A 26,235-nucleotide genomic window follows, 5' to 3' on the forward strand; every position below is an offset into this window, starting at 1 on the left:
TAATTATCATTGATAATTTTTCCGTTTATTTTACATGAAAACATTATGATTTTCAAGCTTAAAATATACAGTTACACGTGCTCTTATGAATAAAAAATCCTACTATTTTAAGATTGATTGTTACATTTGTACCTATACTTGAATGTGTATTGCTTCCTCAGGTTTTTTTCTATGTGTTGAAAACAGTTGCGAGAATTTTGTTTCATTTCTTTTTTATTTGTTTTTAAGCAGCAAAACCCGTAAATATTGACATATTTGCCATTCACACTGTCAGTAAATGTCAATTCCTTGACAATTAAGTACACATCCATTTATTTCGGTATGTTCCGTAATTGCGATTTTTCACGAGGTTCAAAAATTTGAAAGGATCCCATGCATCCATAAGACATGTCGAGTTAAAGAAAAAGGAAATCACCAATTCACCAACATTCCAACTGACTCCATTTTCAGAAAACGAAATCTGTAACAAACATAAACTTTTAGCCACCACTTTACAAGCAGAGCCAAATACAATGAAAGTCCCAACTATGTATTGGCTTCGGAAGCTACACAAAACCCCTTACAAATATAGATTTATTTCGTCTTCAAGCCATTGTTCAACTACTAAATTGTCTATTATTCTTACCATCACACTTGGTACAATTAAAAACTTTATAATAAATTGTTCAAATAAGGCCTTCGAAAATAGTGGAATAAATTACTTTTGGAGTGTCAAGAACTCGTTGGAAGCAGTGGCGGATCCAGAGGGGGGGTTCCAGGGGTGCGCACCCCCCCCCTTTTTTTTTGCCGATCAATGCATTTGTATCGGGACATATGTTTTGCACCCCCCCTTTGCCCTGGGTTAGCACCTTCCTTTCGAAAATTCCTGCATCCGCCCCTGGGAAGTACTTGATAAATTGCATGCTTATATTGGTGATTTTGAATCTGTTCAAAGTTTTGATTTTTCTACCCTGTATACCACATTGCCTCACATTCTCATTAAGAAAAAATTCACACACCTAATTAAATGGGCATTCAAAAAATCAGAATGTGAATATATATGTTCAAACTCTTTTAGGTCATTTTTTAGTAGCAATAAACAAAAAAACTATGTTAATTGGACATGCTTTGATACTATATATGCCCTTGAATTTTTACTAGATAACATTTTTGTTCGCTTTGGGGATTCCGTATATCGTCAGATTATCGGAATTCCAATGGGGACTAACTGTGCACCACTTATTGCGGACCTCTTTTTGTATTGTTACGAGTTACAATTTATGACAAAAATAAGCAAAGACCCATCAAAACAACATCTGATAAACAAATTTAATAATACTTTTAGATATTTGGATGATATTTTGGCTCAATAATGACGACTTCAGTATGTATATTAATGAAATTTATCCTGGTGAACTTACTTTAAATAAAGCTAATACTAACAATGACCACTGCCCTTTCCTCAATCTTGATATCTATATCACTAACGGAAAGCTGAATACTAAAATTTATGATAAAAGGGATGATTTTTCATTTCCTATCGTTAATTATCCGTTTTTAGATGGTGACGTTCCCTTGTCACCAACTCACGGTGTTTATATATCTCAACTTGTACGATTCGCTCGTGTATGTAACAATGTTTTAGATTTTAACGAGAGAGCTTTATAAAGAATATTTCCATAAAAAATTGGATGTGAAATACCTGAACGCGTGTATGTAACAATGTTTTAGATTTTAACGAGAGAAATTTATGTATTACTGAAAAATTATTACACCAGGGTTTTCGATATCACAAACTAGTCAAAACATTTACTAAATTTTATCATCGGTATAAAGACATCATTCGTAAATATAGCTCAACATGGAGACTTTTTATACGTTCAGGTATTTCACATCCAATTTTTTATGGAAATATTCTTTATAAAGCACAAAGGTGTCAGTATTCACCTCATAAACTTACAAAACCTTTGAATAGACTTATTAAGAAGGGATATAATTACGATACTGTTGTCAAGTCATTAAAGATTGCATATTTTGGCGTTAATATTGAGTCACTGATAAGGTCTTTGCGTCGGAACTAAACACATTTATTCTAAAAACAGTTGTTGGCATGACATGTGTTATGTTCTTCTCATATATGTTATGATGGTATGATACTAAACCCCTTACGGGAAGGATTGTGCCTGATGTTCATATGATGAAATCATAATCTTTCAGTCAGTTTAATTGAAGTCTGGAGCTGGCATGTCAGTTAACTGCTAGTAGTCTGTTGTTATTTATGTATTATTGTCATTTTGTTTATTTTCTTTGGTTACATCTTCTGACATCAGACTCGGACTTCTCTTGAACTGAATTTTAATGTGCGTATTGTTATGCTTTTACTTTTCTACACTGGTTAGAGGTATAAGGGGAGGGTTGAGATCTCACAAACATGTTTAACCCCGCCGCATTTTTGCGCCTGTCCCAAGTCAGGAGCCTCTGGCCTTTGTTAGTCTTGTATTATTTAAATTTTAGTTTCTTGTGTACAATTTGGAAATTAGTATGGAGTTCATTATCACTGAAGGACGCCTCCGGGTGCGGGAATTTCTCGCTACATTGAAGACCTGTTGGTGACCTTCTGCTGTTGTGTTTTTTTATTTTGGTCGGGTTGTTGTCTCTTTGACACATTCCCCATTTCCATTCTCAATTTTATTAATTAACAGATACTTAAAGATTTTGCGGCATCGCACTTTAAACGTTTGAAGTCTGCTTGTTGGAGTTCCTGTCAATATAATACTTCCATGGTATGAGCAAATGATGAGTAAACATTGAAGATTTTAATCGAAAAACACAAAAGATATTTTTTTTATAAAAGCTTGGTCCCTTTATTTTGATCTGAAACAATGAAACAAGAAAATATAGTAACATGAGTAACTTGAATGCACTATTATAACCAAGGATTTGTATAGTTACAAATCCTTGTTATAACCAAAAAATGATAAAATTTATTCAACACCCTAAAAGAAACGTTGTCAGAATCTCACTTTATTTTGAAACAAGTCAATGAAACAGAATTATAGCAATACACCTAATCAAAACATGATTACATGTAAGACTTGTTCAACACAAAATAAAACGTTGACAGAATCCCACTTTATTAAGAAAAGATTTTTATTTATTTTAACAATACACTATCGAAAACATGATTAAGATTTATTCAACACACAAAAACTTGAAATGCTGTCTCACTTCATTTTGAGACAATGACAACAAATATACTTATAAGAATACACTTGCCAAAACTTGATTACAAAGTTATTAAACTCAAAACCAATTAAATTGGGCGCAAACATGTAAGGTGCGAAAGTGAAAGGGGGCGAACAGGAATTGGTGCGAACATGAATGGGCGCCAACGGACCCAGATTCTTTTCTTAAAAGAAAGTGGCTAATAATTTTTTGTTTAGGTCACCAGTCTCGATCCGCTTTGGACACAGGCACTTGTTTCTATCCTTCTATCCATGCTAAGGTTGACTATATATATACTCTTTATATGATAATGGATAGTCAACCATCGCATGGATAGACACAAGTGCCTGTGCGTCCAATGGCTGTTTTGCCAGACAAGCTGGGACCGTGGGATTACTCTTTAAGTCTTACTACCAATCTAAGATTAAATCTGTACGAAAACTGAACAAATATAGGTCGATATATATGGATCCAAGGCTGTACGTCCAAGTCTGTTCCAGAAGCAACGAAACAATGTACAATGTAGCATCTCATTCAATTTTTTCAACAGGCAAATATTCACTTTTTGAAATGAGACAAGTATTATAACGTAGCAGTACCCAAATTGCAACGAGTACCCAAGTTGCACTTATTTTATAGCAAAAATAGGAGTGGAAATCTTACAAGATTTCCTAGAGACTAAACATGTTGTAATTTTATGATCCGATAGTATGCATGTCTTTCAACATAGGTAAATAAATTTAGATATAAAATATTTGAAAAAAATCTACAAAAGATTGTTATTCGACTTTTGACAATGCAAATTTAAGTATGGATGCAATTTGGGTACTCCTCTTTACAGAATCATTGATGGTTTGGAGGTTAGATCAGACCAATTTTTCAATGATTCCATATAAGTTGAAAATCAAATTGGTGAACCTATATAATAAAGAAGGATACGGCTTCAAAATAAACACAAAATGGAAATGTTTGTCTCAATCATAATAAAACGTAGTTGAAAAAACTGTCAAAATAGATGCAATTTGGGTACCGTCACGTTCTATACATGTACCACACTATTTATGAGTTAACATATTTAAACGACAAATCTGTAGGATGAGTTCGTTTAAATATGTTAATGAGTAAGGTGTGGTGTATATGTTTTGTAACATCATTCAAAAGTGGCCTGGTGATTTTTTATCCAATAAAAAAAAAATTGGGGGGGGGGGGGGGGGAGTGTGGTTCTAGCCCGAAAACGGGAGCCATGAAAGATCGGTTTTTAATTAGATTGAGATGTACATGCATTGATCAGTCAAAATTACCTTCACTTCCTTAATATAAAAAAGAAGGAGACAACTATCCACAACAGACCAAAATGACATGAACATTTTAAAACAACTATAGGTCACAGTGTGGCCTTCAACAACGAAAGCCCTTTTCTGACATTCAAAACTACTCAATAGCAAGTTGAACATACTTTAGAGACTATCTTTTTAATCTTTTATGTTTAAATTAATGAATTGTGTTGATTAAGAATCTAATGGTCATTGATGTTGGAGAAAATATCCAAATCAGTTACTTAAAAATGACAGTATCTACTTGTATTAAAATTGCAAAATGAAATTTCTTTTATCAGTAACACTAAAGTATGGGGAAATTAAATATATAAATTCATCCCTTCGCTCTGGATACTCTTTTGAGAAAAGGAAGCTTCTATCCAATTTCATAAGATTTCACAAAGATTTGACAAAGTAATTGATTTTAAAATAAAATTTAACCATACTACACCTAATTTTAATGCAACAACCTTTGTAACGTTCATTTTGATTGGATAACGCCACTTTCTTTTTACATGGCATCAATTGACATATTGAATGGATACAAAAATATTAATACATCAGAAATCATCTTTAAGAGTCTTAAAGAAGATATTCAATTGCTCTTTAATGACCATTGTTAACTTAGTCTTTATATATATCTATCTTATACTATTTGCATATTAGGGAATACGTTGATATGATAGGTCAAGAGGACTTCCGATAGTTGATCTTGACGTTGGTTATTTTTCGATAGAGGACATTGACTGAACTTATTTTCTTAACCAATGTAATCAAGCTGGCGGCAATAATAACATTGACGTTAACCAAATTTATTTTCACTACAGGTTAATCATTAAATAAAATAGTTAACACAAAAACATTTTTTTTTTTTTTGAATGATAGTTATAGTTTTTGGAGTTTATTTTTTATCAGATAGCAAATTTCATTGAGTGTATATTTTTGCGTTAACCAAAATAAATATTCATGCGCCAGGCTTATTTAATGACATAAATATATATACAGTTTACGTGTGATAGAGGTAAAGAGTGTGAAAAAATATATTCCCTATCTCCCATTTTTAAGAATTATAAGGATTAAACGCCTTTTTAAAGGAATTTATTGGTGTATAAACTGGACCAAGTCACTCACAAACATATCATAAAAAATTCCTTCAGACTTTTATTTGTTTGTGAGTGAATTGGTCTGGTTTATACACCAATAAATTCCTATAAAAAGGTGTTTAATTCTATAATAAAATGTAAACAAAAACTAAAAATATCTCAAACGGTAATGGACACGATAGTTGCTGTCACATGTAGATGCATAGAAATGGCAAACAGCAATAATGATCTGCTAGATAAGATCTTAAAATAAGCAGGTGTATCAAATTACAATTCAAAGGATGCTGGCCATGGTGAAAATTAAAGTCAAAATGTCAGGTGTACAATGAAGCATGTTCAGGCTCTGTGTTGTATTTTATAACTTCTAATGAATCTGGTTACATGTACATGTATATGTATACTTGTAGAAATGAAATCTTCTTTGCACCTAGAAAACTTTTTTCAACTTTGGGGAAAAAGTGGTCTTATCATCTATAGCAGATATTTATAAGTTAATTAACAATTAAAAAAACAAACCAAAATAAGAATATTAGGGCTGTGAATATGTGCTTAATGGGTTACCTACTGGAAAGGTATATACTGTGAAAACCTTTCTGTGACTATAACCTTTGATCAGTGTTAAAAAGTGGCATTTCTAAACTCTGATGTTTTTGAGCGGTTGTCTGTCCAGGAGGCAATTGTCACAGATATAACCTGTAATCAATAATCCAAACTGTGATGTCTAATGCCTGGAATTCTCCTGAAATTTAATTTGTGTACTAAAGAATAATTTACACATATATTACCAATGAGATTATATATGAACAGGTCGTAAAAATCAATCAAGGCTAATGCAGTCAAATCCCAGGTAAAGTCTGTTTTGTTTTGATACTAGTATATATTTCTCTACTTTGAAGAAAAATGGTAAGAGAAAAGGAGAATATTTTTATTGGAATTTAGAGTTTAATCCACAAATGTAAATATTCATTGAAAACATAAGTGCATTTTCATTTGCTATATATACAGTTTTCATCTGCATTGTAAATGCTTTATTTACATGGTATAGTAAAATTTCATAAATTTCATAAAATATATATCATGTATATATCTACAATATATACCGGTATATCAAGGTTGTTTATCTTATTTATGATTTCTATTCAATAATGTCATGTTTGATGAAATAAGTTTAATGTAAATCTGGCTGTTTTATTCTAAATGCTGAGACTATTGTAAGTATATTAATCCCAGTCAAATGTGAAAATTTTACATGCAAATTCCATTCAAAATCAGCTTATGCATGTCATTAGCATAAATAGATATATATATATATATATTATGAAAAAATACATTTGTCAGCAGAAAAATCTAATTCTAACACTGTTGGGTGTAATTTCCAACTTATAACGTATAAATACATACATGTGTTATAGGTTCATGTTGTTATCAAAAAGAAAGTTTATCAAATATTCTCTCGTAACAATTGTGCAACATTGTGCAACTCAAATTCTTTTGTTAAGAATAAACGTTTCATTCATTCTTAAAATTAAGGTATCACCCCTCTACCTCTTCTGCCAGAGAGAATATTTTTAGTTTAGTTTGACAGCTTCAGACTGTGAACATAATTGGGAGCGAAGGTAAATGGGCTTGAATGGACGACCCGGATTCTCGAAAGGGTCCATCCTAAAATTCCGTGCTTATAAACACCCCATTCTGGAGTCCCGATAAAGGTCCCCCTCTTAAACTGCAAGTGGTTATATATGCAACCAAATTAATTTTTTTTCACTCATTTTATTTATTTGTAAAAAAATTCCATGATCAAATGTCAAACTTTCGATATTGTTTTAATACATGTAATACTGATGATTTTTGTGTTGTCAAATGTACAAATATAAAATGAAGGAAGAAATTTCCAATGATAACAGTAGAAGACAATACACCTAATGACTCAGTTAAAGTTCACACTTAACTTATTCTTAAAGTTGGAAACAATCAGGTTTTGAAATGTGGAATTTTCAAATGCATTTATGAATTATAATTGAAAGGATTTTATCATTGATAAACATTTTAATACATGTAGTTTTATAAGTCGTGTTTCCATATTAATCATGGTAATTTTGTCATTTAATAATATAATGTTATTAGATGGATGTTTTCATATTCAATGGACAATTTTATAATGTAATTTAAGTCTGATTAATACTTATTAAAAATTGTCTCTTTAACATGTTTAATGTAATTCCATGTACATGTATCTCGCTGGGATCTGGTCATAATATATAGGTCTTATACTGAATATACACTGATATAGGCTTTTGCATGTACATGGATCTTCCAGTTTTAGTTCAAAAAGGTGGCAGTATCACTTGAATTATAAAATAGAACATTTTGGTTACTATCCCTATTAATTATATAATATATTTTTTTTTATTCCAAATGACAACATGGGTAGATCCATCTACCGTTATATCCAAAAGGAGGGTTTCACAATCAAGGAAATAAGGGTGGAGGCTGTTCAAACTATATGTCCCCATTTAAAATGCATTGATGGTCTGAAAAAGCGGGTATCTGACCCCTGAAAAAAACCCTTTTCCTCAAGACTTTAAATTTTCTGTGTTCTCACTATCTAAAAGCATAGGAAATCCTCTTTTAAAAACATTATGATAACCGTCGCAAAAATAGAGAGAGGTTAATCTTAGATTTAGGAACTGTGACTGTGTACCGAATTGTAGATTTCATGTTATTTCATGGTCCCCCCCCCCCTCTTTTTCGTCTTATTTTCAGTGTATTTTTTTTTTTTTTGGTAAACTATTGAATATTTTAACTTATGAAAATAAGCAACTGCAAAAGAAGAAGATGATATATTTTCAAGTATGACAATATTGAACAGTTTTAAAAGTATCGTGAGCAAATACTAGAAAATAGAAGGATAAAATAATTGCAGACTTTTGGTTTCAATTGATTCAAAGAATTTATCAACCCTAGAGATATGACATTAACCATCTACCATTGACCTCAGTGAATATCATATGGCTTGGGTTGATAAATCTTTGTATTTTGTATTAACCTCATGAAAAGTCAATAATAGACTAGTATGATGTTGATTCAGATAAATAACATAACCAAACAATTGTTAGAAATCTATCCATAAAAGAAGATGTAATTTAATGCCTTTCATCATTTAAAGGGTCTGGATTGGGTCCATCATTTCTTTTTTGTTTTTTTTGTTTATACCATTTTTTCCATTCTATAGTATTACTTTATAATATACATGTACATTTTGTGTACATGTATATATTTTTCCACACCATTCCTCTATTCTTTATTTTTTTGTCTAATCAGTATTTTGAAGGCTATGATTCTGCACCTTTTTACCCATAAATCTTTATTTTGTAAATCCTGTACAGACCCTCACTGATATTTTTGTTTGACAATGTTATTTTGTACAAATAAAGAGTTTCAGGCAGATATGAGTACACTGATGTTGCACACTTCAACAATTTTCAAATGATGAACTGTCAATTTAACAGTTTACCTCAGAAAATCTAATATTTTTCAACGTAAAGTTTAATATCGTTTTTTTTTTATTGTCAACCATTGGTTTTATGATGGCCAACCGATTACCATAATTGTCTTTTGGTACTTAGACTAAAGAGATTAAAATCGGGATAAGACATAAAATGTCTGACTGGTCCAAAAAAAATTTGGAAACTTTGTACATGTACATTTATATTAATTTCACTATTAGCCACAGAAACAGATAACTGAGGCTATTAATAAAATTATTTGAACTTGGAATTATTTTTAATTATGGAATTTGCTTGATTTCTTATTACCGTATTGAATTTTTTAATAAATTCCATGTTTATTCTGTACTGAAATGTTTTGTGCTGGGCACAACACTTTCTATTAAAAGAAAATAGTATATTTTCAATAGAATGTACTGTGCCGCGCACAACACTATCTAACCAAAATACATTGTATAAATATAGATTCTTACATTGATACCAGTGGATTATCGGATTTATCCAATCGAGATAGTTAAATTATCAATTTTAAAGTCCGAGCCGCCTCGGCGAGGACTTTAAAATTTATATAATTTAACTATCGAGATTGGATAAATCAGATAATCCATGAGTAACTATGTAAGAATCTGTTTCTCTAATGATTAAAAAGACATTTTCTTTTTTTGTTAACCGAAAATCCCCTTCGAGTGCCTTTCACATTGCACGAAGTTGTCAATTTCATTAACACCTGTTATCATATTTTGATTCATTCAGTTAGCTAAAAAGGTCATGACCCTTAAAATCATCCAATGATCTTTTGAGATCACCAGCAACCACACGTTGATTAAATTTTTTTATACAATGGGTTTGGAAAGGGATAAATTCCCATAGAGTTAGAGAAAAAGTGTTATTTAACCACTCAAAAGATGATAATACCAAATAAACATGAAATTTATTATAAATTTTAAACACAAGAAATCAAGCAAATTCCATAATTAAAAATAATTCCAAGTTCAAATAATAGCCTGTTAGATGTACTTATGTGATTTCAACCCTAAATCATAAATCCATTCTTCCTTAGTGGCCAAATTGTTGACTTATTTTAAAATATACAATGAAGAAAATGGCAAAAGGTCTTATTTACTTAGTTAATTGTGAGGTTTCCAAGAGTGACTAACATAAATTATTCACTGGAAAATAGCGATTTTATTATTTCATATGTCATGTACAATGTATGTAACATAATAACAGTACTATAACAATTGTACAAAGAACTGAACAAGTTATTGTTAAAGAGAAGTATACATGAAAAAGACCTGTATAGATATGTCTTACACATCTCGTGGTTTTTTGTGTCAAGTTTCTTCAAGCCATGTCTATTATTCAAATCGAGAATTATATACATAAAAAAAAATTAAGTCGAATGTATATTGATTTGAAGTCAGGGTTGGATTAAATTGTTATAGAAGTATCTTAATTTTAAATCTTGAAATGTAACAACATTTTCAAGGTCATTACACCATTATATAATGATTTCAAGTCATTGTTGAATTAAACTGTTGTAGTAATAAAATGTTCCAATGATACTTCATTTGAATGTGTATGGTTGCATTTAACAGATATTATATTTTTCAGGTTTTATAAACAATGTTACTACATCTGGATGAATTTGTTGACCTGAAGATGTTGGGACAACAATAGATAGCATGATCATTGATGTTACAGTTGGGACCTTTTTACCATGACATAGATATAAGGATTGAAATATACTACAAACATTCACCAAGGTATCTTAAAGTTACATTATAAACCCTGTGTGCATTGTTGCCAATTTTCTTGTAGCTGGATTAGAAGCTGGTTAAGGGGATATGAATTTGGTTGATTATTTAGGTAATGACTGAAGCATGACTAGTGTGGGCTTCCCTCTTAGGCAGTCTGTGGGTCCCAACTTATAAATGTAAAAATTTCTGGATCCGCCACTGTGCTTAATTCACTTTTGGAATTTATAAATATATTTTTAAAGTTTTTTTTTAAAGCTCTTAGCATATTTATTACAGTTGATCCATATGGTAATCAAACATCTTCATTGTCTTTTGGTAGTTTGCTTACCTCTGCTGTTTCTATCCCAAGCTTGGTCAAACCAAACACTTGAAAAATTAGTGTTTGCTGCTTCTGTCTTTTACCATAGATACATTTTTAGTGGACAATATATATTTATCATATATTTAGTACAAAATACAGCTATTTTGTATATCTAATAAAGGTTCTTTTTTCCAGTCTGTATCACCTACCCTGTATCGCATACCCCGTATCGCATGGCTAAACCCGTATCACATGGTAAAATCCGTATCGCATACCTTTTGTTTTTTTTTCAACTAAAGTCAGTTTATTTTGTTTTTTTTTGCTTAAGAATTTTTTTTCTAACAATAGGTCAATTTTTTGAATGACGTCATATTTGGTATGTAACGTCACGAACATCAAGTTTTCATATTGTATGAACGTCAAGAACATCAAGTTTTTACAAAAAAAAATTTGGCACACTAAATGCAACTATAAAAAAAAATTTGGCACACTAAATGCAACTATAAAAAATACAAAACACTCAAATATATACAAAAATAAACAAAATATTTTCAAAACAACAGATTGTAAGGTAACCTAGGTGCTTCGTATAAATAATTGAGCAGTTATTTTAAAGCTTTGAAACAAGACAAAAGCAGAACTGAAGGTAACCCATTGCTATGGATCAGAAAACAGTTCATATAATATAAAACTCTTCTGTTGAAATATATGATAAAGCCTATAATACATGGCAAAATCCGTATCACATGCCGTATCACCCTCAACCAATATCATGATATCCCTCGGGCCTAAAGGCCCTTGGGCTGATATTGATGTCTCGGCATGATACGACATATGATACGGATTTTGCCATGTATTATTCTCTATATATCAAAGTCACATGAAAGTTATGGAAATGTTTAATAAAATAGTTTTTTTTCTCTTGTGTTTGAGATTCTTCAATGAATAATTAGATTTTTACCACAGTTTTTTCTTGACTGTCTTTTTCACACAAAACAACATTATACAATGTGGAGAAATGAGTGTTCAACTAAAAAAAGGTTGATTAAAACTAGAATTTGAGATGAAAAGACTGTTCAAGACTGCAAAAGTTGCATTTGAAATGCATGTTTTAAAAATAAAATTGGATATTTTAGGTTTGTGGGGAAATGTTTTTTTCTTCTCACTTTCATGAAAAAGCCAGAAGTTTTACATAATGTTATTTTAGTGACAAGCTGTACATAACCAAAGCCTAAAAGTAATACAAATTTAGTGGTGTAAATGTTATCAGTGTATACTATTAAAAGACTAATGGCCTTCATATTTGAACCCTTTTGAATTTGTAGATAATATAAACATGTAACATAGGAATGATACTGATCATTATGATATATTTGTGTAGGTATGGTTTGTAAATAGAGAGATTGAGCTCGAGGGAATGCTGAATTTATACTTAAAGAAAGTCTTGAAGCAAAAACACTTGTAGGAACTATTATAAATAATAAATAAAGATTCATGAAAATGTCAGCTTCCTTTTGTTTACATATCCCTCTTTGCATGTTTTAAGATTAATCCCTATTGAAATTCTAAAATGCAAAGAGATGATTGATTGTTGTTAGCTTTGAATTCAGTGGCAAACATTTCATCCATATTCAGAACATAAGTGGATCCTGCCATTTTAAAAAGGGGGGTTCCCAACCCAGGACAAAGGGGGTTCCAACCATATGTCCCCATTCAAATGCATTGATCATCCAACAAAAGGGGGGCCAACCCCTGGAACCCTCCCCTGGATCTGCCACTGCAGAACAAGGTTTCATGAAAAAGATTTGATCAGATTTTTTTTAGTGACTTGTTTTGTTGACATATCATGGATCTTCATCATTTCTTGCCACAATATAAGCTTTTGTGTTAACTTGGTGTAAAGCAATCACCAAACAATCAATAATTGTTTTATCTGAGGGGGTGCAATTGTCTGCAATGACACCACACCACCTTCTAGTTTTGTTTTGTTTTCTGTCCAAATTATGATTTTGGATATCCTTTAGCATATCATGGGCTTTTCAAGGGTAAATGTTTTATTTTGTTCTTGTAAGCTTCTAAACTAAAATAATTTTAAAACTAATACAAGTATCCAATATTGTGTGTGTCAACTATTTACATGAAAAAGCTTTTAAATACATGTTGTATACTGGTATTGTACCCCATGTTTTCATTTTTATTTTCTTTGTTTGTCTGTTCACACTCAAGTATTTTTGCACAATAAATTCTAATTTAGAATGGCCAACCTTAAAAAGAAAACCTACAATACAAAAAAATTATTGAAATCAATTCTTTCTTTGTTAGAAATGCCTTATTTGAAGATCAGTCATATAAATAAAAATGGTGTTTACACTGAAAGTTGTTTTGAATGCAGACTAGAAATTGAGATCAATATTTATTTTGGATCTACCCTATTAAAAACTTGTATTTTGGATCTGCCCTTATTGATAAAAAAACTTGTTGATATTATTGATGTATCGACAGACATATGGCCAGAAGTCATCTGCAAACAATAGGTGATTTAAGGACAGTATGACTTAAAAAATAATTGGCATCAAAATCCAGGTAAGTTTTTAATATTCTGAAACACAAAATACATCTTTTCTTCTTGGATACACTCACTGGTTTTGTCTGTACTCAAGAGAAGAAAACACTGCCATATTTGTTAATCCCTTTTAGTGAACCTTAAATAACCTGATATTGATTTAGAATTCAGATAAATTTCCTCAGGTTGCTATACTTACTAAGTGAATCCAGAGCATGTATTTTTCAAACTGCTTAATTGCCTTTTAGAAACCTGTATACACTGGACTACTATCTTAATTGAATGGGATTGTAAGTTTTCTTTTAGAAGGTGATGATGGAAGTGTTTAACAACCTTGACTGGATATACATCCCTCGCACAGTCAGACATTTTCAGAAGATTATGGATCTCTACGGGCACCCTTACTTCTTCCGCCAATAAAAACTTCCTGCTACAAATAGCACAATAGTGTTGAAAGTGGTGTTATACAGCTATCAATCAATCAATCAATCAATCAGTAGAAACTTGTACAAATTTCAATAAGGAAGATCACTGTCTTGATATGATGGAAAACATGATTGTGAATTTAAAAAAAATATTTTTGAATTAAAGAGTTTATAAGACGTAGTCTTAGTACTATTGTTTACAACTTCTTATAAATTTCTAGCTTAATTAATTTTTAATAATCGAATGTCTATTTTATGTTTTCACAATAAATCAAGTGATAAGCTAATTTCCTATTTTGTGTAGTTTATTCCCCAATAGTTGGAATGATTGTATCGGCTTATCCGCACTATTCACATCTATATTTAGGCATTCAACAAGTTAATGATTTTAATATAATTATTAAATTTCAAACATCTGTTACCGGTTGTTTCAAAAAGTACATTCAAATTATAGTTATTAGACATTTAAATGTAGAACAAAGGAAATTGTAGACTATGATATATACATCTAAAATGTACTACTAAAGTATTTGAACGTAAAGAATCAATTATGCTCTAGTCTTGGATAAAATAATAATATAAATATGTTATTTTTTCATCTTGGAACCAACTCTGATAGTTGTGATCATATGGTTAAATGGAGAATAGAAATGAGGAATGTGTCATAGAGACAACAACCCGACCAAAAAACAGAAAACATCAGAAGATCACCAATGGTTATTCAATACATTGACTAAAATCATGCACCTGGAGACGTGCTTCAGCCGTCCCGGCCCCTTAACAAAAATGTGTACTTGTTTAGAGATAATAGACGTCATACTTAACTCTGAAATAAACTAAAATTCTAAATAATCTTTGGTTAGTTATACAATTTAATATCACCTTTGGGTACAAAATTTTAGCTGTAATTTTCCACTCATAAAAATTGTAAGTTTTTTAGCAAGCAGAGCCATTCATGTTGTAATGACACATCTAGTTTTTCCTCTCTCTGTAACAGTTTTGTGGTTCTATATTGTCATATTTCTTTAAAATTCATTTAGAAATGATGACAGAAGGTTAAACATAATATTTGTTGTTATCAACAAAACCACCCCAATAAAAAATGGAACTCAAAATTAAAAGCAATGAAATAAATCAACCTAGATATTGGATATAGTACTGTACTGTATTATTTAAAGCATAAATTACACCATAAAGAGGATCAAAGGCATAATAAAAGTTACAATTGCATGTAACAACAATATAAATTGAGGACATATACATAAAAATAAAAATAAAATAAAATATTGAACAAACAACATAGTAAAAAAAAAGTAGAAAATGGCATCATCTGAAAGTAACTATTTATTTAAAAGTTAGAATAAAAGGTAATTTCTGTATACATTGGGTTCCTAATAAAAAAAACTATTGCCAGAATAATAGAATGATGCCAAGGAATAGGATTAATCATAGAATACTGCTTTCAAACGTGAATAATTGTTTTCCTCTTTTTTATAGGACAAAAGTATTTTTATATATTTTTTTAAACAATCCAGATCTATATGTCTATTGTAGTCAAAGTGTTGGATACCACCTTAAATATGATTTTTTCCAATTTATTGCTTTTATCATGAAAATATGAGAGATAGATTGTAAACAGTAACAAGAGGCTGTCACAACGACAGCAAACCGGATTTATTAACATTTATTTGTATCCTGCAAATATCTCAAGAACCATACCTGATGAACTGTGAAAGTGAAAATCGTCAATATCAAATTTGACCTCCATTTTGTCATCAGTATCAACATATTAAAATTTGAAAAGCTTAGGTTTAATGGTTCATGAGTAAATGCATGGACACGACTGGAAATGCCATTTTTAGCTCACCTGGCCCGAAGGGCCAAGTGAGCTTATGCCATCACTTGGCGTCCGTCGTCTGTCGTCGTAAACTATTTCAAGAATCTTCTCCTCTGAAACTACTGGGCCAAATACTTCCAAACTTTAACTGAATGTTCCTTAGGGTATCTAGTTTATAAATTGTATCCGAACTTTTGATCTATCAACAAACATGGTCGCCATTGCTAAAAATAGAACATAGGGGTCAAATGCAGTTTTTGGCTTATAACTCAAAAACCAAAGCATTTAGAGCAAATCTGACAGGGGTAATATTGTTTATCAGGTCAAGATCTATCTGCCCTGAAATTTTCAGATGAATCAGACAACCCGTTGTTGGGTTGCTGCCCCTGAATTGGTAATTTTAAGGAAATTTTGCTGTTTTTGGTTATTATCTTGAATATTATTCTAGATAGAGATAAACTGTAAACAGCAATAATGTTCAGCAAAGTAAGATTTACAAATAAGTCAACATGACCGAAATGGTCAGTTGACCCCTTTAGGAGTTATTGCCCTTTATAGTAAATTTTTAACCATTTTTCGTAAATCTTAGTAATCTTTTACAAAAATCTTCTCCTCTGAAACTACGGGGCCAAATACTTCCAAACTTTAACTGAATGTTCCTTAGGGTATCTAGTTTATAAATTGTATCCTAAGTTTTGATCTATCAACAAACATGGTCACCATTGCTAAAAATAGAACATAGGGGTCAAATGCAGTTTTTGGCTTATAACTCATAAACCAAAGCATTTAGAGCAAATCTGACACGAGGTAATAATGTTTATCAGGTCAAGATCTATCTGCCCTGAAATTTTCAGATGAATCAGACAACCTGTTGTTGGGTTGCTGCCCCTGAATTGATAATTTTAAGGAAATTTTGCTGTTTTTGGTTATTATCTTGAATATTATTATAGATAGAGATAAACTGTAAACAGCAATAATGTTCAGCAAAGTAAGATCTACAAATAAGTCTATTTGACCAAAATTGTCAATTGACCCCTTAAGGAGTTATTGCCCTTTAAAGACTTTTTTCACAATTTGTTCATCATGTTGACTTACTTTAAAAAAATCTTCTCCTTTGAAACTGCTGTATCAATTTTAGCCAAACTTAGGCTAAATGAGTTTCAGAGTATCTAGTATAAATTTTATATTTTATTTCCTTGTATGTCAAGAAACATAGCTCCTATGACTAAAATAGAACATAGGAGAAAATTTTTTTTTTTTGCTTTTGAAGAAAATAGGACGATTCAAAAAACATTTAAATAAATTGAAATGCCAAAATAATCATTGATGAGAGATTTAACCAAAAGAATTAAGGTGAGCGATTCAGGCTCTTGAGAGCCTCTTGTTCAATCTTTCAAGAACCATAACTCCTGAACGGTAATAGTCAAAATCGTCATTATTGAACTTGACCTTCATTTTGTTGTGTGTAACAACATATTAAAATTTTAAAAGTTTTGGTTGAACGGTTCATGAGTAAATGCACGGAAAACATTTGGTTGTCGCCCGCCCGGCCACCCGACCACCATACATCCCAAAATCAATACCGACATTTTTGTCACAAAAATCTGGTTAAAAATCTACAAGGGTGTCTTTTCTGTGCAAGAGATATATTTCCTTGTAGATTTAATAAAAGAGCAGGCTAATGCCAATATAAGGCAGAACTCGCACCCGTAAAGTGGAAAGGGATTAATATAAGTTGCAATAAATTGTTTCCCATCCACTTAAAATAAATATGTTAACACTAAGCTAACAGTAAAAACGACCAGGAAGTAACATATATATAAATAACTTCAAGACTCAACTTAAAACAAAAATTTAGATTTAATCCCTTATTGGAAATAATGAGAGACATAGGGATTGCATTAATGGAGTGGTATTAAATGGTGAACTTTTTTTCATGCTTCATACATTGTACCTTGTATACAGATGCCTAATTTTGTTAAGTTTTTGTCTCAGGTTTCACTTGACCTTGACCTCAATTTAAGAACTGTGAGTTCACATAATTCAAACATTACAGCTTCACTTGCAAGACATTTAATTGTATCATCTCTTATGTTTTACCATTATCTAAGTATTGAAGATTATGTTTTGTTTTGCAGGTAACAGATTGATGCGAAAATGAGGGCAAGAGCAAAGCAAACGATATCAAGTATTTTCTTCATTGTGGTGTTGGTTGTTGTTTTCTACACATTTTACTTTGATAAACCAACATTTCTAAAGTCAGATAGTTCTAACAGACAATCACAAATTTCATCTGAAACTGGATCGTTAACTGCTGAAAACACTGTTGGAAAAGTAATCACACGAAACGAAAAAGGATGGACAATTGACCAAAAAATATGTCATCAAAACTACGATTTTGTACTTGCACATTTAAAGGACCCTCCTCACACACCTATTTTCGTATATACTACTGAGGAAGATAAATGGGTGTCTGGAAGTATAATAGCCCATGGTGCTTGGGAAGGTGGCCATGTTGGTACAATTCATAATTACATGAAAAAGTTTCCACACGCAGTGTTCCTTGATATTGGTGCTAATATTGGAATGTTTTCAATCTCTATTGCTGCTCATGGATATAGAGTTATTTCAATTGATTGCCTCAAGGGAAATGTCATGCGCCTTTGTGCTTCAATGAAGGCCGCTAAATTGACAGACAAAATGACTGTAGTGTATAATGCCTTATCTCATACACATGAAAAAGTTTCATTGGGCAAGTACCATGGCAACGTAGGAGGAACGTATGTTAAGCAGGGGACACATAATCATCAGAAAGGAACGGAATCAGTTAATTCAATTTTTCTTGATGATCTCTTAGAAATTTATAGTTTTGATCAAGTTGTCATAAAAATGGATGTAGAAACTTTTGAAGCTAATGTTTTGAAGGGAGGCTACAAATTTTTTGAACAAGTAAAAGTGGAAGCATTATTAATGGAATTTGTTGCACATAGAGAAAAAGAGAGTGGTAAATTCATTGCTGATTTCTTGATATCTCATGGCTTGGAACCAAATGTTGCAGATAACGTTAAAAACGATTATACAAAATGGGGCAATGAAGTTTTATTTTTACGTAAAAGTAAAGTTGCTGCTACTGTAACAACAACTCTACCAACAGTTGTTGTTGAAAATAAAAATAAGATTACAATCACTTTAAAAAATGAAGCTTTAGGAAAAATCATTTCATACTCAGGAAATAAATGGACGTCAGATGAAAATTTCTGTCCTACTGATACAAGTAAATTTGTTTCCACCAAATTAGGACACCCATATAATGTACCCATGTTTGTTTATACTATGAAGGAAGATCAGTGGGTTTCTGGGAGAATAATTCAAGGTGGAATTTGGGAAGAGGATCTTGTCAATAAAGTTATAGCACAAATGGATAACTTTCCCAATGCTGTCTTCATAGATATAGGATCCAACATAGGAGTATTTTCATTGGCTGTAGCAAGTAAAAGGAGAACTGTTATCAGCATAGATTGTTTAAAAGGAAATGTTGAAAGGCTTTGTAATTCAATTAAATCTGCAGGTTTTGATAAGCGTATGACTATTGTTTATAATGCTCTTTCAAATGAAAGGAAGAATTTTTCTCTAGGAACTTACGAAGGCAATGTCGGAGGAACATATATAAAGGAACCAGCCAGTGGAGACAGCCTTATTAGCAGCATTTTACTTGATGACCTAGTACCACTTTTTGAATTAAAAGAAGTAGTAGTGAAGATGGACGTTGAAACACATGAAGCTAATGTTCTACATGGTGCTAAAAAGTTTTTTGACTCTGTAAAAGTTCATTATTTCTTATTAGAATTCGTTTCTCATAAAGGAAAACCTAGTGGGAGTTTTATCAGTAATTTTTTTGACTCCTATGGAATGGAACCAATACTACCATCCACGTCACAGTTAGCAGACACATCCACATGGCCAAATGAAGTGGCATGGAGGAGGAAAAAAGGAGGTAATACAAAGAATGAGGAAAAATTAACAGTCAGAGACACAGAAAAACGAAACATTCCAGAAACTCAAAATAAATTTTCACATTCCAAAAAAATTACATCTGACCAAGAAACATTAGGGAAAGTAATATCACGATCATCATTTGTGCAAGAATGGACTGAAGCTAACTTTTCTTGCCAAGCAAAATCTAATTTTGTGCGAGCAAATTTGAACCGTGATCGAAACACACCAATATATGTCTACACTCAAGAAGAGGATAAATGGGTTTCTGGTAGTATTATTAGGAATGGCAATTGGGAAGGTGACCTTGTTCAGAATATTGCAGTCATTTTCAATGAATTTCCTGATGCAACATTTCTTGATATTGGGGCAAATGTAGGAATGTTTTCGCTGTCATTAGCCAAACATGGTAAAAGAGTGATTGCATTTGATTGTTTAAAAGGCAATGTGGAAAGATTGTGTGCGTCAATGAAAGCCAATGCTGGTTTTGAAAACCGAATGACAATAGTTTATAATGCATTATCAAACCAAAGAGAAAAAGTAACATTAGGTACATATAGTGGTAATGTAGGTGGGACTTTTGTTAAAAAGATAACATCCAACACTGAAAACATAGATAATACAGTCGATTCCATTCTATTGGATGATATATTAGAAATATTTAAATTTGATAATAAGGTCATTATAAAAATGGATGTTGAAACATTTGAGTTGAAAATATTAGAGGGAGCTGATAAATTCTTTAGTACTGTTGAAGTTGAAGCTATAGTGTTAGAATTCGTATCTCACAGAGGAAATAAATCAGGTACAGATATAATACAGTTTCTAGAAAAGCATAAACTTTTCCCTGTACTGGGCCCTGGAATGGATAGATACGATACTAAAACATGGAAAAAGGGTGAGGTCATGTTCAGAAGAAAAAACAGTTAAAAGGAAAACCAAAATTAATTTTTACAGTATTTTATACTCAATGTGCATTAAAAGTAGTCTAGTCTTTTATACAGAGAGTATATAGAAAAAGATTTGTAATCTTGGTGTTGGCTATAGATGCAAAAATGTAAGTAACAATATGTTTAACACTGTGATATATGGTGATCTAGTGTTTTCATCAATATGTTTGTACATGACTTGTTTTAATCCTGATATAATTTGAATCCTTCAGCTTGTCATACATGTAGATATTGAATATTTTTCCTAAAGTGGATGCAATCCTAAGAGATTGTTAATGCATATGTGGCAAAGTAGCAGAAGGGATATGGTAACACAAACACAATAGTTATGCAAGAGAAAAGGGTTATTATTTTTACCCAATCGTAATCAAGACGAGTAGAATATTTATTTTGAAGGACAAGTCATTTTGTTAAAATACTTGATTTGGTATGGAATTGTGCAAAACATTCTTGAGAGTTTTCAAAGATAATTACTGTACAGCATTTACTAGCTTTTGGTAAAAGCAATATTTACAAAGTCAATCTTCTTGTTTGTGGTTTAAGAGCTTAGTTTACTAACAGCATTAATTATGTAACCTCACAATTCTTTCATCTTTCAACACTTTTTTACTGGACATTACACTTGAGGTGTGAATAAATAATCAGTATTAATGTTATTTTTGTGGTTTTTGTAAATTTTACAGAATTGTAGTCTGTTATGCAGTCGAAATGTATGAAATTTTACAAATATCATGTAGCTTATTATATGTTCACCAAGCAGGTTTTTCTCAACATTGAATGCTTTTAATACCTTTGCGTATAATTGCTTATATTCACTTTTCATTTTAATTTTGATAGATAGTTGTCCCTTGGCAATCATACTTCATCTCCTTCTTTTTATAATTATTATTGATATAAACAGTTTTGTAATAAATTTTCTTTTTATTTCTGAATGAAATCCATTTTATCATGTTAATCTGTTGTATTAAAATGGTAAGTCCAATTTTAGTTCTTTCCAAACATTGCCAAATGTGTCCATATATCACTAACCCAATATAAAATTCACAAAAAAATATATGCTTTGTAAATGCAGCTGATGCCTAAGTGACACTCTAAATTACAGTTTGATCATAAATTCATAATTAGAGGGGGATAATCTAGTGTAATTTGTATGATTCCTTATTAATATATTTTTTGTAATTCTCTTATATATTTTTTTATTTATGAAGATCTAAATGGCATTTAGCATTTTTATCATATATTTAGTACAAAATACAGCTATTTTGTATATCTAATAAAGGTTCTTTTTTCCAGTCTGTATCACCTACCCTGTATCGCATGGCTAAACCCGTATCGCATACCCCGTATCGCATGGTAAAATCCGTATCGCATACCATTTTTTTTTTTTTTTTTTTTTCTTTATACATCAAGTCAGTTTTTTAGTTTTTTTTTGCTAAGAAAAAATTTCCAAAAAATAGGTCAATTTTTTGAATGACGTCATTGTTTGGTATGTAACGTCACGAACGTTAAGTTTTCATAATCTATGTGACGTCACGAACATTACGTTTTTACAACATATTTTTTTGGCACACTAAATGCAACTATAAACATACAAAACACTTAAATAAATACAATAATAAACAAAATATTTAAAACAACAGATTGTAAGGTAACCCAGGTGCTTCGTATAAATAATTGAGCAGTTTTTTTAAGGCTTTGAAACAAGAAAAAAGCAGAACTGAAGGTAACCCAGTGCTATGGATCAGAAAACAGTTCATATAATATAATACTCTTCTGTTGAAATATATGATAAAGCGTATAATACATGGCAAAATCCGTATCACATGCCGTATCACCCTCGACCAATATCATCCCTCGGGCCTAAAGGCCCTCGGGCTGATATTGATGTCTCGGGATGATACGACATATGATACGGATTTTGCCATGTATTATTCTCTATTTAATTTTATAATCTTGGTTAAAATATATCAAATAAATATGTTAACAATTTAGAAAATAATAAAAAAAAAAAATTAGCAATATACTATTTTTTTAGCCTCTTGGAAAGTAATAGAAATTGTGTATGGGAGTCAATAGACATTTATTTATATTATAGGGTTATTGCATGAATATTGGGGAATATTGTTCCGAGTAGAATCTTATATTGAACGAGCTTGCGAGTGCAATATATGTTCTACGAGAGACAATATTCCAGAATATTCATGCAATTACCCTTTTATTGTATAGCAATATAATATTTAAAAGTAAAAATTGGTTTAAACTAGATGTTGACGTTGATGACGTCATCAATTTTTTTGAAGATTTATTGCACTAGTGCAATATTGGAAGTTATTGCACGCTAACTTTTGGTTACTTTCTGTAGGGAATATTATATTGCTATACAATAATAATAATAAGAATTATATATAGATACCAAATTGTGATCTATATTTTATCAGAGATGTACATTTGTGTTTAAATTCAGGTCTCTGATTTTAACAAAAATTAATTGCTGATTTTTTTTAGTAAAAACATGTACACTATTAAAGGTGTAGATAATAATTTGATAGAAAATATTTTGTGTTCTACATTGTATGTATTCAATCAGGAGCCAATCATCTTGGTTCTAGCATTATAGAAGATCCTAGCTTTGTGCAATTAAATTTTACATCAACATATACATGTTTTATTTGAATGCTTTGACTTTGTTGATATTCATTAAATTACAAGGATGTATATTAGCTTTAATAATGTGTATGATTTATTTGATAGTACATGTATCCAATTTTAAAAAGTTTTTTTCTTTTTCAAAATAAATTGAAAAATATTTAAACCTATAAATCTGTGTGATAAGTCTCAAATTATTTTGATATTCATCACATAGTCTCAAGTCATGTAAGTGTTGAATTTTATTGATTGAATAAGTAATTTCACTTCGAACTTAAATTTGTAATATATTTTAATATAAAACAGTACCTTTAGCTATATTAACAATTTCCAATAACCCTTGTCTTTTTGTGCTGAGGCAGTTATTGCAAATTCGCATCAATCTACGCATAAATAAGCATAATTATTAATTGTTTCAAATCATATTTGAAGTGCCATAAGCCAGTTTGTGTTTATTTTTTACTTAACATTCAGTGTGTGAAGTTCTTGCCTGAATAATATCTTATTTGACATTCAATCAGGTCTTTTTACTAGTCAGGTTATGTTGCATTAATAAAATGGTGTTCAATCAATGTGCCATTCTGCATTCACCAGATAAGCTTCTTTGATCCTTTTTCTTGTGATGTTTTAAAAATCAACACCCTTATACAAAGATGTTCAATTATGTAGAACCTTGAATAGTTTGGCAAAGACTTTCATCCTTTGTCAAAGTGATCTATCTCTAGGTTGACAATTTTTTGCATGTGCATTTGACTCATATCTTGATTGACTAGGAATGCCAAAAAAAAGGAGGGGGAGGGGGAGGGGTTCAATAAAAATCTGAAGTTCAAACAAGAAACATCTAAATTGGTGTTTGATGCTTCTCTGCTTAGAATGCAGCATATAAGAGAAAGAACCCTGTCAGAATAATGTGTAATGGTAGGGTTACTTGGTAAACTAGTACATTTAAATTGTTTGTGTAGTAGAAACAGGCAAGGTTCATATTCTTATTGACCATGCTTCCATCCTGACTTGCATTTAATTTGTCATCAGAAATTAGTTTCATCAACATTTTCATCTTTTCTTTTCTTTGGTTGAATGTAATAAAACATAAAAAAATAAATCGCATTAATTAATTTTATCTAGTATATGGTTCCTTTCATTAATTTTATATTTAACAATCCACTTTGGAAAGTAGCTAGTGTGATATTTTTAGTAATTGATTAATAAGTAATGGTGCTTTGTATTAACATGGAAATATTTTAATGTTCTGTGGTGTTAAGTTTTGTTCCTTTTAAATTGAATTTTTACGTTATATGAATTTGTCCTTGTTAACAATTGTGAGCATGTTTATTAAGCAATCACTTTAAGTAAAAATTGTAATTTTTTGAAAATCTTGAAAATTACATACCAAGACCTATTGGTTGGTAATATATGTTCAACAGTTTGTAAGAAACTGTCATGTCAGTCTATGTTAAAAAAAAAGAGACTGAAATATTCCTCATATGTTATATTTTCATCTCTGTAATACTGTTAATTTATATGTTGTCATTTGTACTAATTTTCATGGATTAGGGTGAGGATATTTTGGGGGATGCCTGCTTCTGTGATAAAAAGTCCACAACTGACTTAAAGTATGGTTGTGGTGGATAAGCAGGCAGGAAAAAGTGAAGTTTCAACACGGATCCCAAAAACTCCACTGACAGACTGCACATTTGTTGAAATTGACAATTTGTGCATCTCCTATTACGAAATAGTGAAAGACTTCTATGATAATGTCTGCGGCTTTGTCGGTTCTAAATAATCATGCATGCAATTTACAAAGAACTGATTTGGTGGTCTCCTGCTTGTCAATGAGTGTTTATCTAAAGTATAGGAGGTCATGGGTTCCAATCCAAATTAAGGATGCGTCTTTTTAAGTTTTTTTATCTTGCGTTGATCTCTTGATGTCGTCCCTAACACATTCCCCATTTCCATTCTAAGTTTTATTTTGTACAACAACGAAATTACAACGAAAAATACAACTTACAAGGAAATGCCTTTTTCAAAGCTATAGATATACACGTATTGATAAACACATCGATACAAGCTGTTTATCCGTTGTGAAATAGAAATGGCTTAGTAACCGTTATTTAAATGATCAAGATTTGTATAGTAAGATACAAATAATTGGAGTTATCATGAAAATATTAATATGCGAAACAGATTTTCCTAATTGAAAATTAACAATTTTTAACGTTTGCTGAAGACATACACAAGCGAGGGTGAAGGGAAAATCTTTACAGGTATGGAAACTTCAGTTTCATCTTTGATATGTCCTACTTATTTTTGTTAAAATCATTATGCCCGGTTTCATTGGTCTTTTTTTCCGGTGCCAAATTAATGACAAATATCCCCTTTAAATACGACAATTTGCGTTTTAATTTTGTTCATCTTAAATCACAGTTTATTATTTTTTGCAATGCAATTTGTTACTTAATAATGCATTTTAGTAAAATTTTAAAATGAAAAAATATTAAACTTAATTTAAACTTTTAATGGGTATGTACAAAACATAGTTATTGTTTGTCAATAATGACAATGATTAGCCAAAATTACATATTTGGAAACATATTGGTCAACTTGGTACATAACTCCTCTGGTTAAAATGTA

At 31.0% G+C, this 26,235-nt stretch overlaps 1 protein-coding gene across 2 annotated transcripts in view; it reads left to right on the plus strand.

The window, feature by feature from the left end:
• LOC134711536 (uncharacterized) overlaps nt 1-25,124 on the plus strand; it is a 39,223-nt gene extending 14,099 nt beyond the window's left edge. Inside the window, exons 1-3 of one of the 2 annotated variants that reach the window (XM_063572183.1) lie at nt 6,461-6,526; nt 10,744-10,895; nt 18,154-25,124. In XM_063572183.1, coding sequence (XP_063428253.1) covers nt 18,173-20,938 — 2,766 coding nt within the window. In that variant the 5' untranslated portion in view covers nt 6,461-6,526; nt 10,744-10,895; nt 18,154-18,172 and the 3' untranslated portion in view covers nt 20,939-25,124. Of the gene's footprint in view, nt 1-6,460; nt 6,527-10,743; nt 10,896-18,153 lie in introns of those variants that run through there. The other variant, XM_063572182.1, reaches the window with a different exon arrangement.
• The last annotated feature ends 1,111 nt before the right edge of the window (nt 25,125-26,235 follow it).

The sequence above is a fragment of the Mytilus trossulus genome, chromosome 3, assembly GCF_036588685.1.
Source record: "Mytilus trossulus isolate FHL-02 chromosome 3, PNRI_Mtr1.1.1.hap1, whole genome shotgun sequence".
NCBI lineage: Eukaryota > Metazoa > Mollusca > Bivalvia > Mytilida > Mytilidae > Mytilus > Mytilus trossulus.